The sequence below is a fragment of the Argopecten irradians genome, chromosome 9 (genome assembly GCF_041381155.1).
Source record: "Argopecten irradians isolate NY chromosome 9, Ai_NY, whole genome shotgun sequence".
NCBI classification, from domain to species: Eukaryota; Metazoa; Mollusca; class Bivalvia; order Pectinida; family Pectinidae; genus Argopecten; species Argopecten irradians.
This window is the reverse complement of record NC_091142.1, coordinates 28382069-28407013: the sequence shown is the minus strand read 5'-3', so window position 1 is coordinate 28407013 and position 24945 is coordinate 28382069. Positions and strand designations below refer to the sequence as shown.

At 33.4% G+C, this 24945-nt stretch overlaps 1 protein-coding gene across 5 annotated transcripts; it reads left to right on the top strand.

Annotated features, from left to right (window-relative positions):
* Nucleotides 1–325: 325 nt before the first annotated feature.
* LOC138331966 (BTB/POZ domain-containing protein 2-like) lies at nt 326–21561 on the top strand. Of its 5 annotated transcripts, XM_069279874.1 has the most exons (4): nt 326–392; nt 1402–1494; nt 17290–17557; nt 18416–21561. In XM_069279874.1, exons 3-4 carry the CDS (start codon nt 17304–17306, stop codon nt 19443–19445), a joined length of 1284 nt encoding a protein of 427 aa, XP_069135975.1. In that variant the 5' UTR covers nt 326–392; nt 1402–1494; nt 17290–17303; the 3' UTR covers nt 19446–21561. The 5 variants fall into 5 exon arrangements, with proteins under 5 accessions (XP_069135975.1, XP_069135974.1, XP_069135976.1 ...); XM_069279873.1 differs by lacking the exon at nt 326–392 and having other exon boundaries at nt 1000–1494; XM_069279875.1 differs by lacking the exons at nt 326–392; nt 1402–1494 and adding an exon at nt 4586–4706.
* The last annotated feature ends 3384 nt before the right edge of the window (nt 21562–24945 follow it).

Genomic DNA, 24945 nt, shown 5'->3' with positions numbered 1-24945 from the left:
AATTCACAAATGTGTCGATCAATAGATCATTTCTAATGTCCCAAAAGTGTAAGCGCTCTTTAAGCTATGTGCCAAATCTAAAAATCAGTAATAAGACAAATTTCCCATTGAGGATTCCGCTTTTAGCGATATTGCTGATAAAATAATGCTATCTTATTGGTTATAATTGAAAGTGTTTAATTATGTTTACTCTTTCGTTTTCAGTAGACTTCATTGATGTTGGAAAGTAATCATGCTAAATCCAGTGACGCAAATGAGCTTTAAAATATCTCGGGTGTATTTTTTGCTTCACATTTCCTGTCATATTGAATGTTAGTTTTACTAAATATACATCTTTTATTTCAGTTTGCTTAGTTCAAGGGATGCCATTAATTCAAGGACTCAACATGAAGGTAATTATTGATTTAAGGTGTATGAAGCAGAGGATTTCAATTAAAAACAGATTCAGAGATAAACGGTATTGACATAACCATATATATTTACATAAATCGTTTTATATCTAATATATTCCTCCGTCTAGGTGGGTTCCTATTGATACGTAACCACTAGGATTGTTTACTTAACACTCCCAATGTGTGTATAGAGATTTTGTATATCGCTTTGTTCTAAAACTGCCATCTTCTTCATATCTACAGAACAGAAATATTTCACAATGCCGTGTGAAGTCGCCATTTTCTTTTGTAGCTGTTGTATATTTGATAGAGATAAAAATGTGTACAATGTATAACTGTACTTTAACATTTGCCATGCGTCGCGGTAATGCCTTTTATGCATGGCGCTATTTCTTTTGAATTAAAAACCCATATTTATTTGAAAAAAAAGTATACACCAGATAACGAGTCTCTTAAAAACACGCGCATTAAAAAAAGATCAGTCTTTAAAAAGAAGTCATTAGCTAAAGATTTTCGGTAGATTGTGTTGTTGGTGAAGTCATTGGAGCGGGTTGTTTGTTATAAGTGTGTGCGCTACAATAAATTGGTGGGGTTGATCTACTATGACGCATCATTAACATTGTAACTAGATAAAGGTCTAGTCCCTCACCACCCTATATTAATATATCACAAATTATTTAAAACTAAAGCTCCATAAGCCTTTCTCTAATACAACATACAATTGTTGGAATATCCATACAAGTTCATCGTATGGAATACAGGATCTATCACATTACTTCTTCAGCTGAACTAAATGGAATTTAGAGTGTTATGTTTCGCATTAAGCTAACCATACTATTGATAATTGTGACGATATACGAGATTGAATACACTAACTACTCGGAGTATTACCGCGACAAGGACAGTTATTGCCGGCATTGTTAGGAGGCTAGGGTGTCACTGAAGATTGTGTATTTGATCTGTTTGTATTTACATACCCTATATGTTTGTACATATATCTGTGAGACAGACGAGTACCGGTAGATCTACCTGAGAAGTTGTCAAGGTGTACGTCAATCTCACACCTGGTCAGAGAGGAGAATTATACTATTAACTTGCTAAGGTAAGTCATTAACTGTTATCTCAGATTCACAAATGATATACTAATATTTGTGATTAAGTCAATTACAGTTTTACTTTATTTAAGACATTTTTTTCATACTTAATTGATAATCATTTAATAAGCACGTGTTTCACACATGTTGGAGCCCAATCCACGAGTACGTACCAATATGATAGAATCTACCTCTCCTTTTTCTATCATTTGTGTTTAAGTCAAAAATGTTTTAACTGTATTCATATTATAAGATTTTCCCTCCATTTTTTTCGATAATGGTTAAAAAACACGTGATTAGCACATGTTAGATCCTAATCATCGAGTAAATATCGCAATGATAGAATCTATATATTCCACTCCGTATGCGATTATTTGTGATGTAGTAAAAAAAGAAAAAAGCTTTACTCGTGTTATACGATTTTTTTCTCACTTTTTATCATTATTAATTAGGTACGTGTTTGGATGCATTGTATATTAGAATATATAGTACTTAACACTTCATGGAATCTACTCCTTTAATTTTTGTGAGTTTCTTTTCGTTTTCGGTCTTATGGTATTATGACACAAATAGACAACCACCTTATTTCCTAGGAAACATTTTTTTCAAATCAACAAAACGATTGTGTCTGTTTTAAAACCATATATTTAGGTGACAATGTTAAAGGGAATTCATTTACATGGAACAAATTTCAATCTTCCACCAAGAAAAACATTAATACAGGGCATGATGATCGGCACGAAAAGAAACTTAGAACCACAAGCAAATGAAAGGTGATGCGTATAATATATATAAACAGATAATAGAGATAAAACTCCCTCAACACGTATTCCGAATTTGGTAAATCTCATTTCATCATGTTTCAACTTTCAACTCGAAATACGTTTACCATGTGCTATTATCCAAAATATTCTTGTTCAATTTTTAATGCTAGAACATGATTAACATTGAAAAATAATAAAATCTTGGTGTTGTTGATGATCATATAATTATCATGATCAGATATACATGTAGGTCGAGTTTTAATTTCAAAATTGTATTGACATTTTGTCGATGCTATTGTAGTCCAATTTCGATTTTCGATGAAGACATATTTTGGCCCATTGGATATTTCATTACTATTTGATATTGGTTGCGGTCTGTCCCCTATTTCTCGAAACAAACTCAAAAACAGACTTTAGTCAAAAGCATTTTCAAAAGTTACATGTGAATTGACTTCAGTTTTGACTCCAGTCGACGTTGCTGTTCCGAGAAATCGAGACCAGATGTCATTATGAATTTTAGTTGTTTATTTGGTGTAATCGACTATTGTGCTATACCTTCTTCTCACCACCTCTCCACGCCAGTGGTGAAATATATCACAGCTTCCCTCTCACCACCTCTCACGCCAGTGGTGAGATATCACACAGCTTCTTCTCACCACCTCTCACGCCAGTGGTGAAATATATCACAGCTTCCTTCTCACCACCTCTCACGCCAGTGGTGAGATATCACACAGCTTCTTCTTCTTACCACCTCTCACGACAGTGGTGAAATATCACACAGCTCCTTCTCACCACCTCTCACGCCAGTGGTGAACTATCACACAGCTCCTTCTCACCACCTCTCACGCCAGTGGTGAAATATCACACAGCTCCTTCTCACCACCTCTCACGCCAGTGGTGAAATATCACACAGCTCCTTCTCACCACCTCTCTCACGCCAGTGGTGAACTATCACACAGCTCCTTCTCACCACCTCTCACGCCAGTGGTGAAATATCACACAGCTCCTTCTCACCACCTCTCACGCCAGTGGTGAAATATCACACAGCTCCTTCTCACCACCTCTCACGCCAGTGGTGAACTATCACACAGTTCCTTCTACCACCTCTCACGCCAGTAGTGAAATATCACACAGCAGCTCCTTCTCACCACCTCTCACGCCAGTGGTGAAATATCACCACAGCTCCTTCTCACCACACTCCACGCCAGTGGTCTTACTAAAGTACCAATGCACTTTCTTGCCCTGACGAATGTGTTACAAACTGAAGTACACCGTACATTTAAATGTTGAATAGATTTGGACTGCATACATAAAGTACATACATTGACATTCAAACGCTTAAATTTAAATTATTTATTATCTAATTCCAGACATATATTTATTTTAACATTTCGACAGTATCTAACTCTAATAACTTTATATAACTTCTACTGAATTTAAAATCAATACACTGTTCTGGCCATACTAGCATGAATTTATGTATTGAAAAATGATTTAAAATGTGTCATGACGCCATTAAGATTTCGTTAAAATGTTTCTCGAATTATGTTATCAAATTTTATCAAAGTATTTCAACTGAATTAGGCTTGGAATCATTAATACTCTTTTGATATACGGTATATCGAATACTAAATGACAATTTAATTAGGTGGTAGAAGAAACACTCCATTTCATCGGTCGGCGAACCTGCATAGCTCTTAAATGTTATTGCAAATTAGAAATTCCAGTATTTGAAATTAGAAATTTCCAGCAAAAAATTGCTTTTTCATCAATGCATATATTTGAAAATTTTTGCCAATAGTTTTAGGTTATTTCGGTTCTGGTCCGATTTATTTCATAGTCTTAAGATTTAAGATATCTTTTCCATAGATTCCCAAGATAATTATTATTGATTTACTTATTTTAACGCAATAAATTTCAGCGTAAACGCAGTGTAAAATTTTATTCAGGTTACCACAATAATGAATTCTAGCAAATTTGACATCATAATATTTTAGCACATAAATTTCTTGCCAAAAAAAACGCGAAAAAATCGTACCACTGAAATTTACTGAATATGAAGTTTAATTTCATGTTGAAACAATGCATTTAAAAAATAAGAAAAGAATAAGTTTCAACGATGTGTCCCCGTCACCAATAGTTGAAGGACAAAATACAAAGCATGCCAGTTATTATACAAAAGTACGTAAAAAGTACCGATTCAGATTATACAAAATGTATATACAATAATGAAATTATGGTCTGTAACGTCTCATAGATATTGTATTTAAGCAGTGAGATAGATGACACCAAATATGACATCGGACAGGTGTGCATTACAGGTAAAGTACATCCTACCTGATCAGGTATAATACTTACCAACAGGTGTTAAACCACATAAACCCAGATAGCTATACGTAACGTTTGTGGTAGCGTGGATCGTCAACTAACACGGATAGCAATTTGATCTTGTACCGGTAAGTTACGAATATCTATACTTACTGTGATAGCAATATTATCTTAAACGGGTTGTGGTAAGTTACAAATAGTTTTAGAGCTTTATATTGAACAGTGTACATATATATAATTCTTGCATAATTACATTAGCTGATAAAACATTGCACTTACATTCTAGTTCGTGGTTCGAAGTACATTGTGTCAATAAAAACTGATATATTTAAAAACGAAAAATGAAACACCCCCAAAGATAATGCTTTTATCTAACTATATAATATATAAGAAGACAAGACGTATTGTTATTATAAATAAGAGTACTTAAACATTTCTACATCATTTTTAATTTTTAAGTTTTCATGGAATCTTTTAAAGCTGTGCAGAAACAAAAGAAATCATTATTTTAATTCTTCATAAACGATTACCTGTTGTATTCAAGTACTTTAAGACATTTCATTCTAGAAATCAACGGAAACCTTTCTGACTAGTTATTAAAAGTGAGAGAAAATCGAATATTTCGCTATACCCGGTAGATGGCAAACATTTTTTTAAAAATTTTGATTCTTAATTAATCAACTGAATTTGTCACTTTGAGAACATTTGTGTTAATTTTCTATCGGATTTGATACGTATACGTTTAGGATACCACACCTTCGTGTCTTTTGAAGAGATCGTTCTTTATCTAAATTTTCTTTCCTTCTTTCATATGTTTATATGTCAAAACACTACCATTCCTTTTAATATCAAACAGTATTTTTAATTGCTCATGTACGACTGAACTTCATATTGAATTAATGTGATTTAACCCTTCGCAGGCGGAATACGACGAAACCCAAAGGAATGATTATTCTATTGTAGTAACTGTAAATTCTGAATTACACTGAACTAGTTTGATATACCAACTTGGAGTGTCATTTGACTAGCCTTTGGTGCAGATATTTCTATAACAAACAAAAAACATAAATCGGTCCTTAAAAGAGATACAATCTAGGGTGAAATTAACTATAGCATACAGGCAAGGAAAAGTGAAATTTAAACCTTGTTTGTATTGGTTGACCGGAAAAAATGAAACTGGAGTAATATATATTTCTTTTATAGACACCAGAACAAAACAGACAAAACTACCCTTATATAAAGCTTCAAGCCTTGACCCGAGGTACATGTAGAATGCGACACTAGATCCCCCATTGAATTCGACAACAATTAGAGAAAGTTTAAGTAATGAAGTCTTATAAACCGAAATAGCTATGTGTCATAACGCCCGGGTGCCAATTAATATTCGTATTTAATCCTCCTTCTTGCTTCTAAGATAGTGTTGTTATGTGTACACCTTTATTCGCAAAAAAAAGCATGGCAAAAGAAATTTTTATCGTTGTAGAGTGTAATTGTTCTTATTGTTGCAATTTAAGCAAATATTGGTTCAAAAAGAAAATAAAACAAAATGTTAATTCCCCCAATGATTAATCAGTGTGAAAATACTATCACTAAAACAGGGATACATGTATATGCATTAAGTCATTGTATCTTACTTATCAGTACAAAAGGCAGCTGATGATTAGTGTACCTCACGTAGAATTATCGGAATTAAAAAATAAATCCTGATTTTACATTTCGTGAATATTTACGACCAAGATAGTAGTTTGTGTTGAACTAAATTTCAAATGATGTCCAACATAGTTGGATTATAAGTGATTATGTTTTCTTCTGTTTTGAATGTCAACAAAGTCTGTTTTTATAAGAAAGGGATATTACTACAAGTATAACTTTCATTATCAATTATCGATGGAATGCAAGACCTGCATTTACTTAGAATTTGTTGATGGCAGGTTTCAATAAAAGCTTTCACAATCATTGCAATTAAATGAAATTAATACCTTGTGAGTACCACACATTGGTTTATTTATGAACGACATTTTTTATCAGAGCCCAGGAAGGTATTCTTTTCATATGCATCGCAATTAAATGAAATGGCCTTGTGTACATTATGAGAGTTTTCCCAAAGCCCTACGCCACCTTATTATTAGTAAATCTAGACTGTAGATCTCCGGAAATGCATGCAGATAAAAAAAAATCTATATATGCTTTTAAAAGAACATATTTCTTATGCATAAAAAGCCTTTTATATATATAAAAAAGCACAGGAGGGATTTTTCTATATCCTATATTATCATAATTTGTTGAAATTGTATACCTAACTAAATAACTCAATTTTTAAATTTAAACCCAACGTACCGTATGTGTCTCTGTGTGGGGGGAATCCATCTAAAATGTAATTTATAAGCTTTTCAGCAAACCTCTAATTATTTATTTCCTATTTATATATTATATATTGAATTATTTCTCATTGTTGGAATAATTATGACAAATGATAAAAAGGAAATGTGCGCGAGAATGTATGAATAGTTGATCTCAAATTTAGTAGACATAATGACGACACTAACAGAAGTGGTGTGGTATGTGTTGAGAATAATCGGCGGGGTTTATATATGTAGATCTCAGCCCTGTATTTCAGCAGGTTTGAGTACCCAAAATGGTACACGTCCTAAATTTGATTTGATTAATAAATGTTTGAATTCATTTAAGGAAAGTTCAAACATTTTCTGGTTGATTAAAGCCACATATCTGTCAAAAATACACCATTCAGCATTTTTTTTCCGTGTTTTAAAATATATGGTATTTTAGGGTTGTCGCGCGACGTCGTTTCCCGGATTTTTTCACAATTTCATTATTTTCATGTTTAAAAAGAGATAATAAGCAACAGGAAAGATTATGACATATACAAATTGTCACACTCACTGTTAATCACCTTTTGTTCAGGATTGTCAGTTTAGAGTGTAAACTGAAAATTCTGCATCATATATATTAAAAGTGTACCAATTTGAGTAGCGTACCAATTAAGCGTTACGTTAAGTGCTAATTTAATTATGTCTAAAGAATAAACAATTTGTTCGTAAACTTTACTATATAGTAAATAACTTATTTTCGAGTACGCTTTAATTTCGCGGATAATTAGAAATCGCGGAAATAAATCGCCACAAATAAAGGAAATTATAAAATACTACATAAAATAGGATCAAATGAGATCAAATCGCGGAAATAAATTTCAACAAAAAAAGGAGATAATAAAATACTATAATAAAATAGGATCAAATGAGATCAAATCGCTGAAATAAATTTCAACAAAAAAAGGAAATAATAAAATACTAAATAAAATAGGATCAAATGAGATCAAATCGCGGAAATAAATTTCAACAAAAAAAGGAAATAATAAAATACTATATAAAATAGGATCAAATGAGATCAAATCGCGGAAATAAATTTCAACAAAAAAAGGAAATAATAAAATACTAAATAAAATAAAATAGGATCAAATGAGATCAAATCGCGGAAATAAATTACAACAAAAAAGGAAATAATAAAATACTATGTAAAATAGGATCAAATGAGATCAAATCGCGGAAATAAATCACCTGTATTTCTCATTTACAATCACAGAGTAATTTAACGACAATAACATACAACGTGGAATGTTTTTAAGGCGACCGCTGGCAATCTCTAGATCGTGTTCATAAAGTTTAAATTTATTGAAAAGTCCTTGAAGTTGGTTGTCCTTCATGTTAAAATATTGTTCCATTACACACTTATGCTTGATTTTTGTGAAGAGGAGTAGTTTATAATACTTAATAACAAAATAATATGTACAATAGATCAAATGAGATAAGATCGCTAAATTAAATCACCGCAAAAATTCGTAAGGCACGCGAATACTAGAAAGTCGCCGCAAAAATATGATAGTCTGCATACCGCTGAATGATTTAAAATGTAGATGCATATATGCATTTTGTAATTCTCCTTTTTCTTTAAGTTAGAATTTTTCCATTGTAACTATTTTGTGATTGTTCACGTCATTCTATTGTTGTGGTATATTAACAAAGTATTTAAACTCGTAAAAATATGCTTACATGCATTTAAATGACGTTGTTTGACAAAAGCATTGCCCCACTATAAAATGGTTTATGTTAAAAGATGAAAGAGGAAAGATAAAACCGAGGCTCCATGTTTCGTGACTGATAGCAACAGGCAACAACGGTATATAGGGAAACACTTAAAGTACATCGGCAACACAAGATGTATAACACCCCATTATCGGATTAACGCTGATGATCTGAGGATCTCACGACTTGTTACCATATAGGGCCTTGGTTATCCAGTATGTGTACCGAGCTGGTGTCAACAAGACCCCCTAATTAATTTGTTAATTGATTTAGTCCCGGACACAATGACCCATAGTAACATATAGATACACATATACCAGCGCCCTCTAGCGGAGATATGATCTACTAGCCACTTCGGTACTCGCCCATTGTTCTTCACTGATATCTGATTATCTCACATCAAACAAATCTATATTTATAAACATGGTACCATCTTATCTCTGAACAGGAATCATAACCATGACGGTAGGGGGCACTCATCTTGATGACATTTCTGGAAAGGTCATAGCGCCATTTTTTAACAGTTAGGTGTATTGAACACATTTCAATGGGGAACTCTAAATGTTTATTGAAAATGATATTGGTTATAATGTATTTGTGCCAAACCATGATGGAAATATTGTAATTATTGAATCAGCTTATAGCCTAAAACGTGGAAATGCCTTTTTGCTAACCAATTCAGTGAGTGACTTTTGGTTATAGAATATATATAATCCAATAAGAAATCGTCAAGATTTTCTTTTAATATTTTACGTTATAATATCAAATACATGTATAACCAAACACCTTATTCGATACAATATCTTAAATACAAACAATGATACACAAACAGCACCAGTAAAGATAAAGTAATAAAATATACACGTTATAAATAAAGGTAAATGAAAACATGGTACCAATTGCTACACAGTAGCATGCGATAGAATTTTCAATGAGAACCAATTAGTAATTAAGTATTTAACTGCATTGTGCAAATAAGCGAAACTATCAAATGCATCTTAACATTGAAAACGCTAAAATGGAACGTCACTAAATTATTAATTATTGTAAAATTTCACTAGTTGTTATTATAAACCAGTATTAGAGAACACAGTCCGGATTCACATTCACACCGACGTTATTGGCCTATATATTTTCAAAGAGAAATCATTTTCTTTTGATACCTTACGTATTAATTACTCAAACTGTAAGGTGAAATAAATCGCCGGATTTGGAGATTACAATATATTGCAGATAATGCTGAGATATCAATATTTTTTCTTCATAAATGACAATTTGATATGAAACGAGCTTGATCATGAGTACAATTCAATAATCTGTAAGAAATGGGAAGGCATAATATGCACACCTATAGTGTTATTAAATCCGGAAGACGTGTTGTTCTGTTAATTTACCGAATTCCGGCTTTAAGTTTATAATCCTTTCCTCTCAAAACATAAGTAATTTATCCCTTGCTTGATCTTTGGGGTTTTTTATCAATAAAAATTCAATAAAAATGTACCTTCATAGGAAATACAATATAACTCAAACACAAAATCGTTAAATAGGATGATACATATACAAAAAATACCAATTTGAATGGTAAATTTGAAAGCAACAGGAAATTCAGCGCTCTTGGATGGAAAACGTTAAGTGATAATATTTATACAAAATGTAAAGGTGTCTTTAACTGTGTCTGAACTATAAGTCAACTGAGAATATTCATATTAATAAGGTATCACTTCTATTTATATCATACCATTTCAAACCTGATAAAGTGAACGAAAAGTAATCCAAAATCCTAACTGAAAACTGTGACTTTGACTGGTGAAAATCCACTTATCAGTACCAATTTACATTTCCTTTATAACTATTGTGAAGGAAAGCATCGTGGGGGAATAAATAAAAGACAGTAGAATTGACATGATATATTATTTACAGAACTGATTCCAGGATTGTAGTAAAACACTAAAGATATTTAGCACCTTTAAGATGAACAACGCAAGTTACGTATCGTGAAAAAAATTGCGCACCAGTGTAATTTGCGCAGGTATTGTTGGGGGGGGGGTCTGAAAATACTGAAAAATCTTCTATCAGGACTCCACAGTAAAAGAATCGGCGAGGGTGACAATAAATGAAACTTGAAAAAGACCCAGCTAATTAGTAACATGGTATCGTTGCAAGTTTATTGCACTCCAGAAAACAGACACTCCTCTACGTACTTTAATGTACTATTGGCATTTATTTTGGCTAACAGCCTAGCTGTTATTTAACTTTGTGTTAAGGGTCAGTGCATTTGATACGTACAGGTGTGTTTTGAATCAATCATTTTATGACAGAAATGTTATCTATTGTGATCTCTTTCAAATTTTTAGTATTCTAAAAGGTGCAGATTTGTTGAATATAGAAGTGTTAACAATATATGCAGGGTCTATTTTTATTATGTCATAATGTCCCTTAGTGCAGTAAAAACATATTTACACATGTACACCATATGCATATATTTATAAAGATAGGATTTCTCAAGAATTATCAAGACACATCATTTTACTGTTTTTATTATATCAGAATGTCCCTTAGTGCAGTACAAACATACCTATTCACCATATATATGTTAAGAAAGGAATTCCCCAAAATTATTTGAACACATTTTTACTTTGTTTCTGTAATTCAGTACATTGGTTAGTAGACATTTTTACTTTGTTTCTGTAATTCAGTACATTGGTTAGTAGACATTTTTACTTTGTTTCTGTAATTCAGTACATTGGTTAGTAGACATTTTTACTTTGTTTCTGTAATTCAGTACATTGGTTAGTAGACATTTTTTACTTTGTTTCTGTAATTCAGTACATTGGTTAGTAGACATTTTTACTTTGTTTCTTTAATTCAGTACATTGGTTAGTAGACATTTTTACTTTGTTTCTGTAATTCAGTACATTGGTTAGTAGACATTTTTACTTTGTTTCTGTAATTCAGTACATTGGTTAGTAGACATTTTTACTTTGTTTCTGTAATTCAGTACATTGGTTAGTAGACATTTTTACTTTGTTTCTGTAATTCAGTACATTGGTTAGTAGACATTTTTACTTTGTTTCTGTAATTCAGTACATTGGTTAGTAGACATTTTTACTTTGTTTCTGTAATTCAGTACATTGGTTAGTAGACATTTTTACTTTGTTTCTGTAATTCAGTACATTGGTTAGTAGACATTTTTACTTTGTTTCTGTAATTCAGTACATTGGTTAGTAGACATTTTTACTTTGTTTCTGTAATTCAGTACATTGGTTAGTAGGTTGGTTGGTTGGTTATATTAATATCCTATTAACAGTCAATGTCATTAAGGGATGCTCGCCTGTATATGTAGTGTGTTACGTGTGTGTCTTCGGAGACTGCAGTATGTTCGTGTTGTGACTGAAGGACAATTATTGTATTAGTAATCAAAATATTAAAAAATCACTAATCATTTATCAATACTTGAAGTACTATCCACGAAAAGTATATAATTGGTAGTGATTTGGGTTGAGTATGTAAATAATCCATACTGTGTTAGCACCCTGTGCTTGGTAATACCCCACTGGTACTTAGTTCTGACTTAACAAATATTTGTTATTTTTATGCCGTAAATTAATGTCATTACATTTTATTCTAAATTAATGATATTCATTTCGACAGTAATATTGCTATAACTAATGTGTTAAATCAAGAATAAATGTAAAAATGCTAATTATAAAAAAATTGATATTTCATCATAATTAGTTGATAGAATTTAGGTATCATTATTGGACTACTGAATTCATCAGAAGTTAAGTTCACAATTTAATAAGAAACTTAGTGTTGTTGATTCTGGGTTCAACTTTGAGATAGATAAATTTTAATGACCTTTGGGTGACTTCAATGAGGATCATAGGAATCAGTTACCATCAATTTATTTATCACGGCGAGAAAAGTTGTGTGGGTGAGTTAGACAAGAGAGAATTGGTGAAGAAAACGTCAGCTAAATAGACAGAGATAGAAAACACAGGTGACATAGAGCAGCAAAAATATTAGAATAGAACGTAAACTGTGTTTTCATTGGATATATTGGAAATTAACATCAATGAATAAGTCAATCTCCCTTGTAACGAGTATTATTCTCATTGGCTTAGAAAATCACTATCAGCCCATAAAAGGAAAACATTGCAATTTTGCAGAGATAATGTATATAGATTGAATTATGTGGGTTGATAGATTGATAAGGTTTTTTTTCCAAATTGTTCGGTGTGTTCTCATCAAAAACCGCTTAATGGTTTAACAGTACACTAAGATGTTTGTGTTATCTTCATAATATAGAAAAATATGTTCATGTTAATCCGTAAATAACAACAAAAAGCAGTTTCAGTGGAAAACGTTTGGTATTTAATTTATCTTTTTGAGCATCAAAGCTAGTACTGACGATCAATATTTGGAAGTTGTGATATATATACATGTGTTCATGGATTATATATAAAGAAAGTCTTTATTTGTCAGTTATTTTTCCCAATAATTATCAAACTGACACTGAACGAACAGGAAACTGTTTCAAGGTTTGGCAATCCGATGAGTATGAAGGGGACCATTCTTACCTTTGGATACTGTTATATCTTTATCGATTAAAGGGGGCCACCACTTATGAAATGACAATCCCTCTGGTAATTTATGAGCAGTATTTTACTTAATCTTGTCACCATTGAAACAGAGAAATGACACCTCTTTGTCCAGTAACTAGACCAGGAGCGACAACTTTGCTAAGTTTATTTTATTTAACATGTGGACGTCCTATGGTATACAATTTCTGCATATTCTACTGAATGGTTTTCTGCGAGTCTAAACTGTCCAAATCTAGACACATTAATCCGGTCATTGAATGCTTCACGGCAGACCGATATCACTCTGAATAGTTATAGGTAATAACAATGTAAGGAATAAATATAGTCGTTTATAACAATGTGAGGGACGATACGTTTAAAATTACCTTTATATGAATAAATATAGTCGACGGAATGAGGTCAATAACAGCTGATAGTATAGCGATACTATTTGTGGGGCATGTAACGAGATCTTTTAAAACGGGATCATTCCAAATTGGCGGATATATTTCTATGGCTTGTTCTGTTGACTTGAGTGTTATGTTGACAATAGCTATCGACATATTTAAAACAAAACATCCATGCATAATATTGTTGATATCGTTCGTATATCATACTAAAGCAGTTTGACGGATGTATACCATGAGTTCACTTTGAGAAAAAAACATTTTCACCGGATGTCAACACTATGAATAATATCTAATGATGTAGTCACGGAAATAAACAACATTCTTTGAATAACAATATACGACTTAGATAAAAAAAATAATTAAAGCATCTTAACAACACGCAATGTAATACACGTGTAACCATTTTGATAATCAAATATTGATAAACAGCATTTTATTCCTATCACAATTATAAACAAGTTGACATGCATTAAACTTTAAACATCATTCTATGAATGGCATATATAGTTGATTGACAAACTTGATTCTAAGTAATGCACATGAAACAAGTTACTTATAATATGTGATGTAACCACCCTTTTAACGTTATTTGTAACACATATATATTATTTTTGATTAACAACATTCTATAAAAAATAAATATGTTCCGTTTTCACAAACTTTAGTTTCTACAATAAATATTAGTAAGATAGGAAATACTGCACTCCTAACTATGCATGATATACAAAACCAATATGATAAACAAATGCTACAATATGTATAGGTTATGTTGAAATAGCCGTCAATATAATAATGGAACTTGGGCGTGCCTACACATTAAACATTGGAGTGAATTTACAAGTATCAGTATTTATTGAACGATTGCGCCACCTTAATACAGAGCCATTCACTGGCTTTGTGTGCGAGCATATTGTAATGATTAGGCTAGGCTTTGTCGGTGTTTAGGTAGAGAATGGCGACCGGCCTGTACTAGTCTAATCAATACACAATACATTAAGATACATGATACAGCTCACAAAGAACCAAAAATTTCTCGTTCAAACGAATAATGACAACTGAACTTGGTCTACCGGAAGTAACTTGCAAGGAATAATGGCGCTCGATCTAGCAGACGACACAACAAAGATGGCAGAGACGACCATAGAAGGTAGGTTATGGCTTCAGAAATGTAGGTAAGATCCCGCCATTGGTGGCAGGACCACGACAAATATGTAATGAAGATGGATACAAAAAAAACTTGTTTCTCCACAACACGGTAAGTTTCAACAACAACAGCTACAAAAGATGTAAATTTGTGAGATCCAGTCAGGCTTTAAATCTAACAGTGTAGTACAGGTAAATAAATATCACAGTATAACATTATATAGCGATCGATCGGCTTATCAGGGACGTATTATTCTAGTTTTACATCCTTTGAAAACAGTTTTTAAGGATGGAACACCGGTATTAATACTACATCAATCAAGAAAACAGAATCGATCTAATCAATCTAATCTACAGTATAGAACTTGTGTAAATAATATGGAAAAAGTGTCAATACAGAAATGGATACAAGAAAGTTTTAATCATAGAAAGAGACTGCTGCTGCGGACATGACACATGAAATGTTACTTTTCATCTTATCTCATATATATGATAAATGCCCGATATCCAGTGATATTTTTGCAATAATGTCACTAATGTGGAGCGATTGCCGTTTTCGGTTTCGATCCATTGTGACGTCATCGTAGAAACAACCAAGTTACGTCGGGATTTCGAGAAGGGTGAAACTTAATGACTGCCACTGTGGGAACTTTTGCAGCACATTTTATGTTATATGATGAAATTAATGTTCACATGTATTCTAATCTGAAGCTATTCAAAACAAAAGTGTAACGTTGTGAGATATCTTGTAAAAGACAAAATTATCAACTTTACCAGATACGGTATACATTTTATAAGATATACAAAAGGTTGTTATACAATAATGTAATTCATAACAGAGGACTGACGAAAAATATTCCCGAATCTTTACTCGGAAAGAACTATTTCCCTATTAGATCTGTTTCCATTTGGAATGAACTATCAGAAAATGTAGTATTAGCATTTATTGTAAACGCGTGTAAGAATAAGTTGGATATTCATTGGGAAAATCAGGATTTTTTTTTTCAATTATAAAGCAACAATGCTATTATAGACAATTGTATATTTTTGTATGTATAATGGGGTTATATTATCAATGTATATAACTTCAGATAGTCCTGAACCAGTATAAATCTTGTTCAAGCTTCAAGATTTTCCATCAGTTTTCTTCATAAAATATCTTCTAAGTATATTCAAGATATTTCATGAACATTACCACAAAGCTTTAAGTTCAAGTTCGTCTTTTTTATACATGTAATATAGTGGCGGATCTGTAATGCTTTCCTTAGGGAAATCTTAAGTTAAGGAATTCCTTAAAGTTAAGGAATATTCGTGAAATTGGCCCCAGGTTGTGAGAGGATTTTTCCCCGGAAACTCCGAGTATTTTTTCTGAATCACTAAATCATCACAAGTCCTTAAATGGACAATAATGAGTAGTGATCGATGACACATACAGGCAAACAAACTAAGTATGACATCAAATAAACAGACATGAATCATGAAAAAACCACGCCAAGGATTGTTTTTAATTTGGCACCTTAAAGTAAAATGCCCATTGTCTTGTCTGCAAGGGTTATGAATGACCAAACATGTTATGTCCCGACGTAGTAAGTCTCCATTGTCTTTGTGTTTAAATGTAACGGAATCTTTGCTGTGTCATCGTGAGTTCTTGTGGGGTTTTTACCTATGCTTTGTCCTTCAAGGATAGTCCTATTTATATTGCATTATCAGAAACGGACACATCTAGTGATTTTATTCTGCAGTGATTATTTCAGATGTAAAGAGGATATCATGATTGTTGGTGGCTCTCCTGTGTTAAGTAATATCATTTAACTGGTATTTTTGTGTAATCATTTTAACATTAATACTTTTTCATTTCATTTGGAATTATATATAGCAATGTGTTTATTTTTCTTTAATTCATTCTTTTACGAAGGCTAGCTACATATACATGTATGTTTATTATATAACTTTGAGTAACTAAGATCAGCTAGTGCGAGCTTGTTGGATTTATTCATGGAAGTATGCTTTATCATTCTAACCATTTGGAACGATTAATTATACAAATCCTTTAGTATGAAAAATGAGAAAATATCGCTCTTTTATTTGATTACGTGATCCTTTATTTACCATGTCATAGCCAGTTCAATTTAAGCATATCACTGCTTTCCTATTCGGAAGAAAATAATAACACAAAAAAAGTCAAAAAGTAAATGTTAATTTCATATTATATGGGAAAAAAAGTTTAGTATGAGGATAAATATTTGTATTTTGATACTGATTAAATTAAAATAGATACTTGAAAAAATCTAAGAACACCTTATAATCGAGGAAAGTAGGGTATATTAAAAAGTAAACATGTGTTTCTTTTATGATTATTAATGCTAGAGGTCGAAAGTGTCGCGAGAACGAGACAACCAAAGCGACGATGTAAATATATATTATAAATATATGAAATAAAATTTTGATATATATTTACCTTTTTATATTTTTCAGAGGCGGAACCAGATATGGCTACCCCATATGACTGGCAGGTCGGTAAATCTCTAGCGGAGACGAACCGGTACATGCTGAACAATGAAGTCGCCTGTGATGTAGCCTTCTTGTTAGGGGATGAGCGCAGTGAGGTGTATGCTCACAAATACGTCCTTATCAGCCGTAGTTGTGTGTTTTGTGCAATGTTACATGGACCTATGGCAGAGAAAACGTCTGAATATATCCACATCCCCGATATAAAGAGAGAAACATTTAAACAATTACTTGAGTAAGTAAAATTTATTGTTTTAGTGTAAATTTATAATATTATACAACATTTTATCCACGACATAATATGACATATAACATATATGTACAACTGATAGAATTTTCTATCCTTAAGGTTTACCCTACCTGCGCGTCAGTTTTTTGTTTATTCTAAAAAAATATTGTTAACTTATATCGTGTGCGATAGAATTTCGGTATTTCACGAGCGATACGAAATCGCAAAAATCAATCGCCGCAATTTTTTGTTTTAAAATTATATAGAAACATATAAAACTATCTTCAGTTTTATTCTGACTATAATTATACGATTCTCTCCCTAACAACTTTTTACTGTACTACTTATTGAATAAGGTCTAGTATCTTGTGCTTTTACCATGGAAAGACAATATAAAACATACACAAATTTTATTTGAAGAAGCTAGTAGAATTTTACTGCAATCTAAAATGTAGTTTTGTCTTTTACGTGCGATTTACTTTCGCGAATTTCGCAATTATAGTAAATTCGTCAATGTTTATCTCCGCGAATTCATACATACCTCGCGTAAATTGATAACACGTGTGATTTTTCAAATTCGCGAAAGTTAATCTTCGCGAACTTGTTTTTAAATATAAATCGCCAAATTTAGTAACCACGAAAGAAAGGTGGTTTACAGTATACTAGCGTTTTGATACTTGGTCATACCAAGTGGAATATTCGATATATTTGCAGTTGTTGTAAGTAGTATTGATTACCCAAACACTCATTCAATGTATTATTCAGTGTTGTTAATGTGATAATGAACTATTGACCGCTCGTATTGATCACATATGTACAGTCTATAAAACAAACAATTGCAATATCCCTCCTTTCTCTATCCAGGTACATGTACTGTGAGGACACGAAAGTCGACACCAAGAATGCTTCATACTTGCTCTACGCCGCCCGGAAGTACGGGATCGATGGACTGGAGGAAAAGTGCGTGCGCATCCTTGAACACGGCATCACGGTGGAGAATGTTTGCGAGGTGTTACGACAAGCATACCAGTTTGATGAGCACGAACTAAAGAAAAAATGTCTAGACTTTATATTTCATCACCCGAAAGATGTTTTACGGTCAAATAGCTTCTCAGATTTACCAGATCCAGTAATGCGAGAAATTATACAAGCAGACGAACTCGCTGCGAAAGAAGAACTTGTCTTTGAAGCGTTATTACGATGGTCAGAAATGGAATGCATGCGACAGGAATTACCGGTCACCGGAAGGAACCAGCGCAGGATTATTGGAGGTACGGTGAAGTACATCCGGTTTCCTCTAATGCCCGCTAATTACCTGAAAAACATCGTGTTCCGTTCTGACATTTTGAGTAACGAAGAAATGAAAGACATCTGGGACCATTCAACGGGCAAAAGTGAAGGTGAAACGAAATTCAAATGTGATAAGCGGTTGTTGGGGGACAGCCAAGTCCTCCATTGGAGGTTTGGGCCAGTTAGTTGTATCCACAACGAGGAGACTGCAATTTCTTTCTCTGCCTCTAAGCAGGTTCTTGTTCACGGAGTACAGATTGACGGTAGTACGTACTCTGATGAAATCTACGACGCAGACCTCTCCATCTTCGACACAAGCAACAAAGAACTGGGGAAAGTGAAAACGAAACTTGATATCAAAAAGAATAAATTGTATGATGTTTTGTTTCACGCGGCACCAAAGATCGACAAAGGCTACAAGTATACTGTGATATTGAAGATTCAAGGCACACATGGTTACTACGGAACTAGTGGTAAGTCGCGTCTTCCTCTCAGAGACTCTAGCCCGACGGTAGTGAATCCTGACGACGAGTTCTCGCGTATCATCACCAACAAAAACCAGGTGCCCGCCATACTGGTGAAACCCTACATACCCGGATCGTGATTGTGTACGTATCCCCGCAAGGATATGCCTATCTTGCCAATTAAATGCAGAAGGTTTGATCGTAAATAAGGAGAATACCACGAGAGACTATGACGTTGGGCCCAGTTCAGACTTCACAAGAGAACCAGATGAACTGACACTTGTGTTGGAAGGTACCCAGTGGTGTTAAGAACATTGGTTGACTCCAACCTTTCCTATCTATAGTTACTGGCTATGTGGATGGGTAAATACATACGTGGTGATATCCTGTAAACAATTGGAACTTTTTAATCAATTTTCAGTCCAATAGGCCTGTAGATTTTGAAGTCAGCGCAACGACGAAAACTAATGGCTTTTTCAATGGCACGTAGCCCAATCATATCTTAGCGAGAAATTTCTGGCACAAAAAAACGCCATCGCCCGATAATGACTCGCAAAAATGTATTAAAGCTCAAGATTTTGTAAACGATACAGAGACGTTAGGAACATTATTAAATGTATCAATATTTCCTCAAGTCTATTCTTAGTTCCAATATCGCAATAGTTACAATGGCAGAAACTGTGCATATCGAAAAGGTTTCGAAAGCCAACATTCTGTTGAAGGGAAAGGTAGAAAACTTAATCATTGTAGTATATATAGTATTCATTACGTCTATATGGACTTGTTAGATGTTTCTATCTTCACTATTAATAGAATGATAAAACTGACTACCTCCTCTCTGATGTTTTATTATTTTAAGCTTTCTTCTCTAATTGGAAATGGATGTACATTACGAACATGTAAAAAAGTAGCAATATCATCTATTGTTTAAGGTGTATCTTATCAGTATGGTTGATTACATATTTATTAAAACTAATATGTCAAGAATCAACATGAAATTTCTAAGCCCACCATTATGCATCAGACTCAACAGCTATTCTACCGTTTGTACTGCATTAGGTATGACAAACATACTAGTTAATGCTAGAAGTCGAATGCATGTACATCTACAACTAATAAGATTTCAGTTGCATACATACTAGGTTGTTTCTATTGTTACATCTTCTTTACACAATTTCTGTGAAGTATAAAATCATAATCATACTTGTCTTAAGCCTGGTGAATAAACGACGGCATTATTTTCGAATTTGGCTTCAACGTAAAAACCAATCATAAGCCACGGTATTTGCACCGACGATATTTGTGTATAGTTGTTTCGTACGTTCGGTCACACTACCACAGTCAAATTAACTGAAAAATAAATAAACAGAGTACTGCAATAACATATATATAATATTTAACAAGCTACTGCAAGGGGAAATTGCACCATGCAATCAATTCAGTGAACTGTTAACTGCACAACTACTTTACAATATACAACATTGGCTGTGTCATTGGCTTCTATCAATATGGGAGTACTTTGTAGGCATGAACTGATGCCCGATAACTATATCATGACATCAGACAATAGAACATTCTGAAACAAATTCTACTTATGTTGTCAATGGAGCTTGAATCCTTGAAAGAATCAAGTACTTTTAAAAATTCCATCGTCGGAGACGCGCGGTCGATCGCATTACATAATGTGATCAACCGTGTATCTCCGACGACAGAGCATTTCATGTTTAAAGTCACTTTGTCATTTCAAATTTTTAATATGTATTTCGTTACAAAATGTTTAATTTATTATAGAAAGGATAGAAACATGTCCTCATTTGTATGGTTTAAGTAGAAGATATAAATGCAATAGAGAGATGAGATCACTGTCAACATTATCTAATATTGTGTGATATGTGAGAGCGAAAACGCCATAATGTGATGTAAATATTCGAGAGAAATGTATCTGTGATATTATGTATGTAATCAATACTTGTACGAATTTCATATAGTACTGGACCCGGTCGTTCAAAAGGTGATTGGTTTAATGACGTAATTAGTAAAATTTCATTTCTCATATCTTCACCAATATCATTAAGTATACATGGTTCTTAAGAATTTCATAAATGTTTAGAATTAATATAAGAAGTTGTTTTATCATGATTTAAAAATAGTCGTTTAGCTGTAATTAGCTTAATCACCTTTTGAACAACTGGTCCTGATGTCTTAACTGTGAAAACTTACGATATACAGTATTATTAGTTTTATATACCTGTCTACTTAAATTTTGTTCAAACAAATCAAAAACCAGATAAACGAAATTGTAGAAGTAGAAAGTAGATTAAAGAATGAGAAATTGGGTGAGATTAGAAAAAAAATGTAAGGATTTTTTTATAAATGAAAAACAAACGACAGTAGGAGCACAGGTCAGAGCAAGAGCCAAATGATTAAAACAGGTGAAAACCAACATAAATATGTTTTAATAATTTAAGAAAAAAGTAGACAGTCAAAAAAGGTTATACACAAGTTAAAAGCTGATGATAGGATCAATGAGTACCGGAAATAATGAAATTTCTAATTTTTTATCAAAATTGGTATAACAAACCGGATGCGAACGCTAACAAACTTATATTAATAGAAACAAATTCCCACATTCTTTTTCAGCTACAGACAAAAACGCTATGTGGAGGGGGCAGTTATAAAACCGTTGAGGAAAATGCATATATTTTTCTTACGTTGGTGGAAGAAAAATGGTCATTGCTCATCTAACACCGATAATCTAGGGGCTACTATCACCGTCGTTATAACCATCTCTGGGATATTGCATAATAAAACTTTGTGTGCTACCACAGACGAAAAGATAATTTTGTTGGTTTTTATATACATCAAACGAATGGAGGTTGGGTGTCGCTTTCTCTGTCATCTTGAAATGAAGTCTTTTCAGGCATGTGTCTGGTCAGTTGTATTTTCTTCTGAACTGCCTTTAGTATTGCTATGAAATATCCCAGGGGTGGATATAACGTCAGTGATAGTAATCACTGGAGTATCGAGGATGTTGCTCACCATATTTATAAATCGTCAGTACCGTGTTTATATAATCACTCGTAATTTTTCCTGTCGTTCTCCCATTTTTCTTCAATGGTATTGTGCAGGCTCGACTCAAAATCAAGTGAAGACGGGTGACAGGCAGGATAATTCAGACCAAACTGTTGGATATACCTGTTCCATCTTTGTATATTGCAGCGTTATGTGCCGTTATGGGAAGGTATTAATTTTGACGTCTCTTTAAAAATGACGTCATAATCAATACTTACCCGCAAAGGGATAACTCTGTTATATGCAGTTTATGTAGCATAATCATTGTTTAAGTTGCAAAACACATTTCCTAATTTCTTACAAGTGAAGCGCGCGCCATACATGCAATGGCAAGCATTCGAATTCAACATTTAAAGAAACGTTTCGTTAGTTTGTTGTATTGTACATGTATATTCATATCGCTGCAATATTTCAAAACATAACTGTATTATATCATGTATGTTGCCTAACAAAATACGTCACTGAATTATGTTGTTACAGTTATTGCCAATGAAAACTGCGCATTTGAAAATAAAATAAAAATAACACCAAAATAGTGTTGTCGCTTGATTATTTCAATAAGGCTAGCAAGTACAGTTAGGAGAACAGATGGTAAAACCAATATTCAAATCCTAAACGGATTTTAGTGAATAAGTTGCATAAGTAAATAATAATTTCTTTATTTAGATATTCGCTGATAAGATTTCAGTATCGCTGAAATCTCATTTCAACCTTGATATAAGATTCTTGAGATTTTCAAAAAATAATATCTCTATTTGAAACCATTTAATAACCATTTAAAGAAGTTATATATTTGGTGGTCATATTGAAAATGCAAAATTCTTAGACGGACAAAATTTCACTTGAAAAAAGCAAATCCCACTCCATCACATCTTACCAACTACGAGCTAACCAGTCGTCCCATTTCTTTTATCCTGAGCGTTCAGCAGGAGCTGTTCGGCGAGAGGAAATAACTCAGAGTCTTCCTCACAGGGGCGGGAGCTCAACTCGTGACCAAATGTGAGGCGATGTCAAGGGAGTCACTAGGAGAAGACAGTAAGTAAGGGGGAATGAGAAAGATAAAATCCCAGATTTAGTCGCCTTTTTCGATCATGCAATCAAGAAATAAAACGAAAAGCCACATAAGCTTTTACATTGCTTTTGTACAATACATTTTAAGTATATTTATTATCATGTTAGCCGAAACATATCATGTTTGAGCAGATAGTCAGATCTTTCAATTAGAATATTTAGAACAAACTGCTATGGTATTCTCTTTTTATTTAGAACAAACTGCTATGGTATTCTCTTTAACCAATGATGTTTTTTCTAGCTTTACAAATACAAAAAAGCTTAAAAACCTTGATTTACGGTCTATTTATCGGGATGTTCTCTGAACGTTAACATATTTATCAAGACAATAGGTAGGTCTTGTTTTAGAAATGTTTCTTGATCAAAATGACAAAAGTTTGATTTTTTTTTTAAATCAGTACCAACATATCAATTTTAAAAAAGAAATATCTAGCAGTTAAAACTTACAAAGAAGGTTAAAACACCTAAAACTCAAATACTGCGCCAAGAAAGTTCAAGCATCACAAACCCAAAAATTACACAATGCAAGTTAAAATATCTAACACTGGAACTGAACACAGAGCTTGAAGTTAAAAGATGTGAAACTAAAAGAAAATATACAGATGTCTTGTTTCCAGATGTGGCGAAGGTTATATTACATGCGTTTTCTCCATTATCGAACAAAAGGAAACGTTTTCTGTCCATCGTCCATCAAGGTTTACGTCAACAATGTTAGAGGTATAGCACGACGAGACACTTTTGAAACGTAACGTCGTGTAGAGAGTCAGCAAAATAACGTCCGATAAAAAACGACTGACGAGTGAAAGCCTGGAAGTCCATTTCCCTCTCCCTCTGTACAAAGATGATCTGGACGAGTTGCAACAAGGTAGGTCTCTGCTCCACGACATCTCTGGCCTCTTCGCCCCAGTCACCATCACGCAGTATGGTTACTCCTCCTAGCATATTGATATGATATATCGGACGTCTCGCTGGCTTCTTGACTTCACATGTAACACGATCTCCTAGCCTTAAATTAATCACTCATGGCTAACATTATATATCACTGTTGACTCTTAATTTGCTTTCGCTGCTATCTGATGTAATGCTTACTTAACGTTTATCCGTATTACTGGACATTCAAGTGAGCGAACCTTTCTTCTCGCTGCTCTGGATGGACCCTTCCATTGACCTACTCTATTCAGTGGTGTCTTGTCCGATGTACAAAATATTGTGAAGAGGACTCTATGGGCTCTTGTCGCCTTTTCAAAATCACAAGGTTCTGAGCCTGTTGCATTAAATGCTAGACCTAATCACAAACAGTGGGCTACTGGAAAAAGTCTAACACTGTCTTCAGGGCCAAAGGAAAGGATGACGAGAAAACTTTTTTAAGAGAAAGTCAAGTTCCTGACACGATTCTTCCATCCGCCGATGATCCGGGCCATTCCCAGTTGACACTTTGTGTTCCAAGTCGTCTTCCAATGCTGGAAAGGGTCTCGACGTCCCTAACCGGACTATCCT

Bases quoted from the DNA above. Each gene is read 5' to 3' on its own strand.
- LOC138331966 (XM_069279870.1), top strand. From the start codon at position 16,480: ATGCTTTGTCCTTCAAGGATAGTCCTATTTATATTGCATTATCAGAAA. The intron at 16,613-17,289 runs GTAATATCATTT...TATATTTTTCAG, and splicing joins TGGTGGCTCTCCTGTGTTAA to AGGCGGAACCAGATATGGCT. The intron at 17,558-18,415 runs GTAAGTAAAATT...TTCTCTATCCAG, and splicing joins ACATTTAAACAATTACTTGA to GTACATGTACTGTGAGGACA.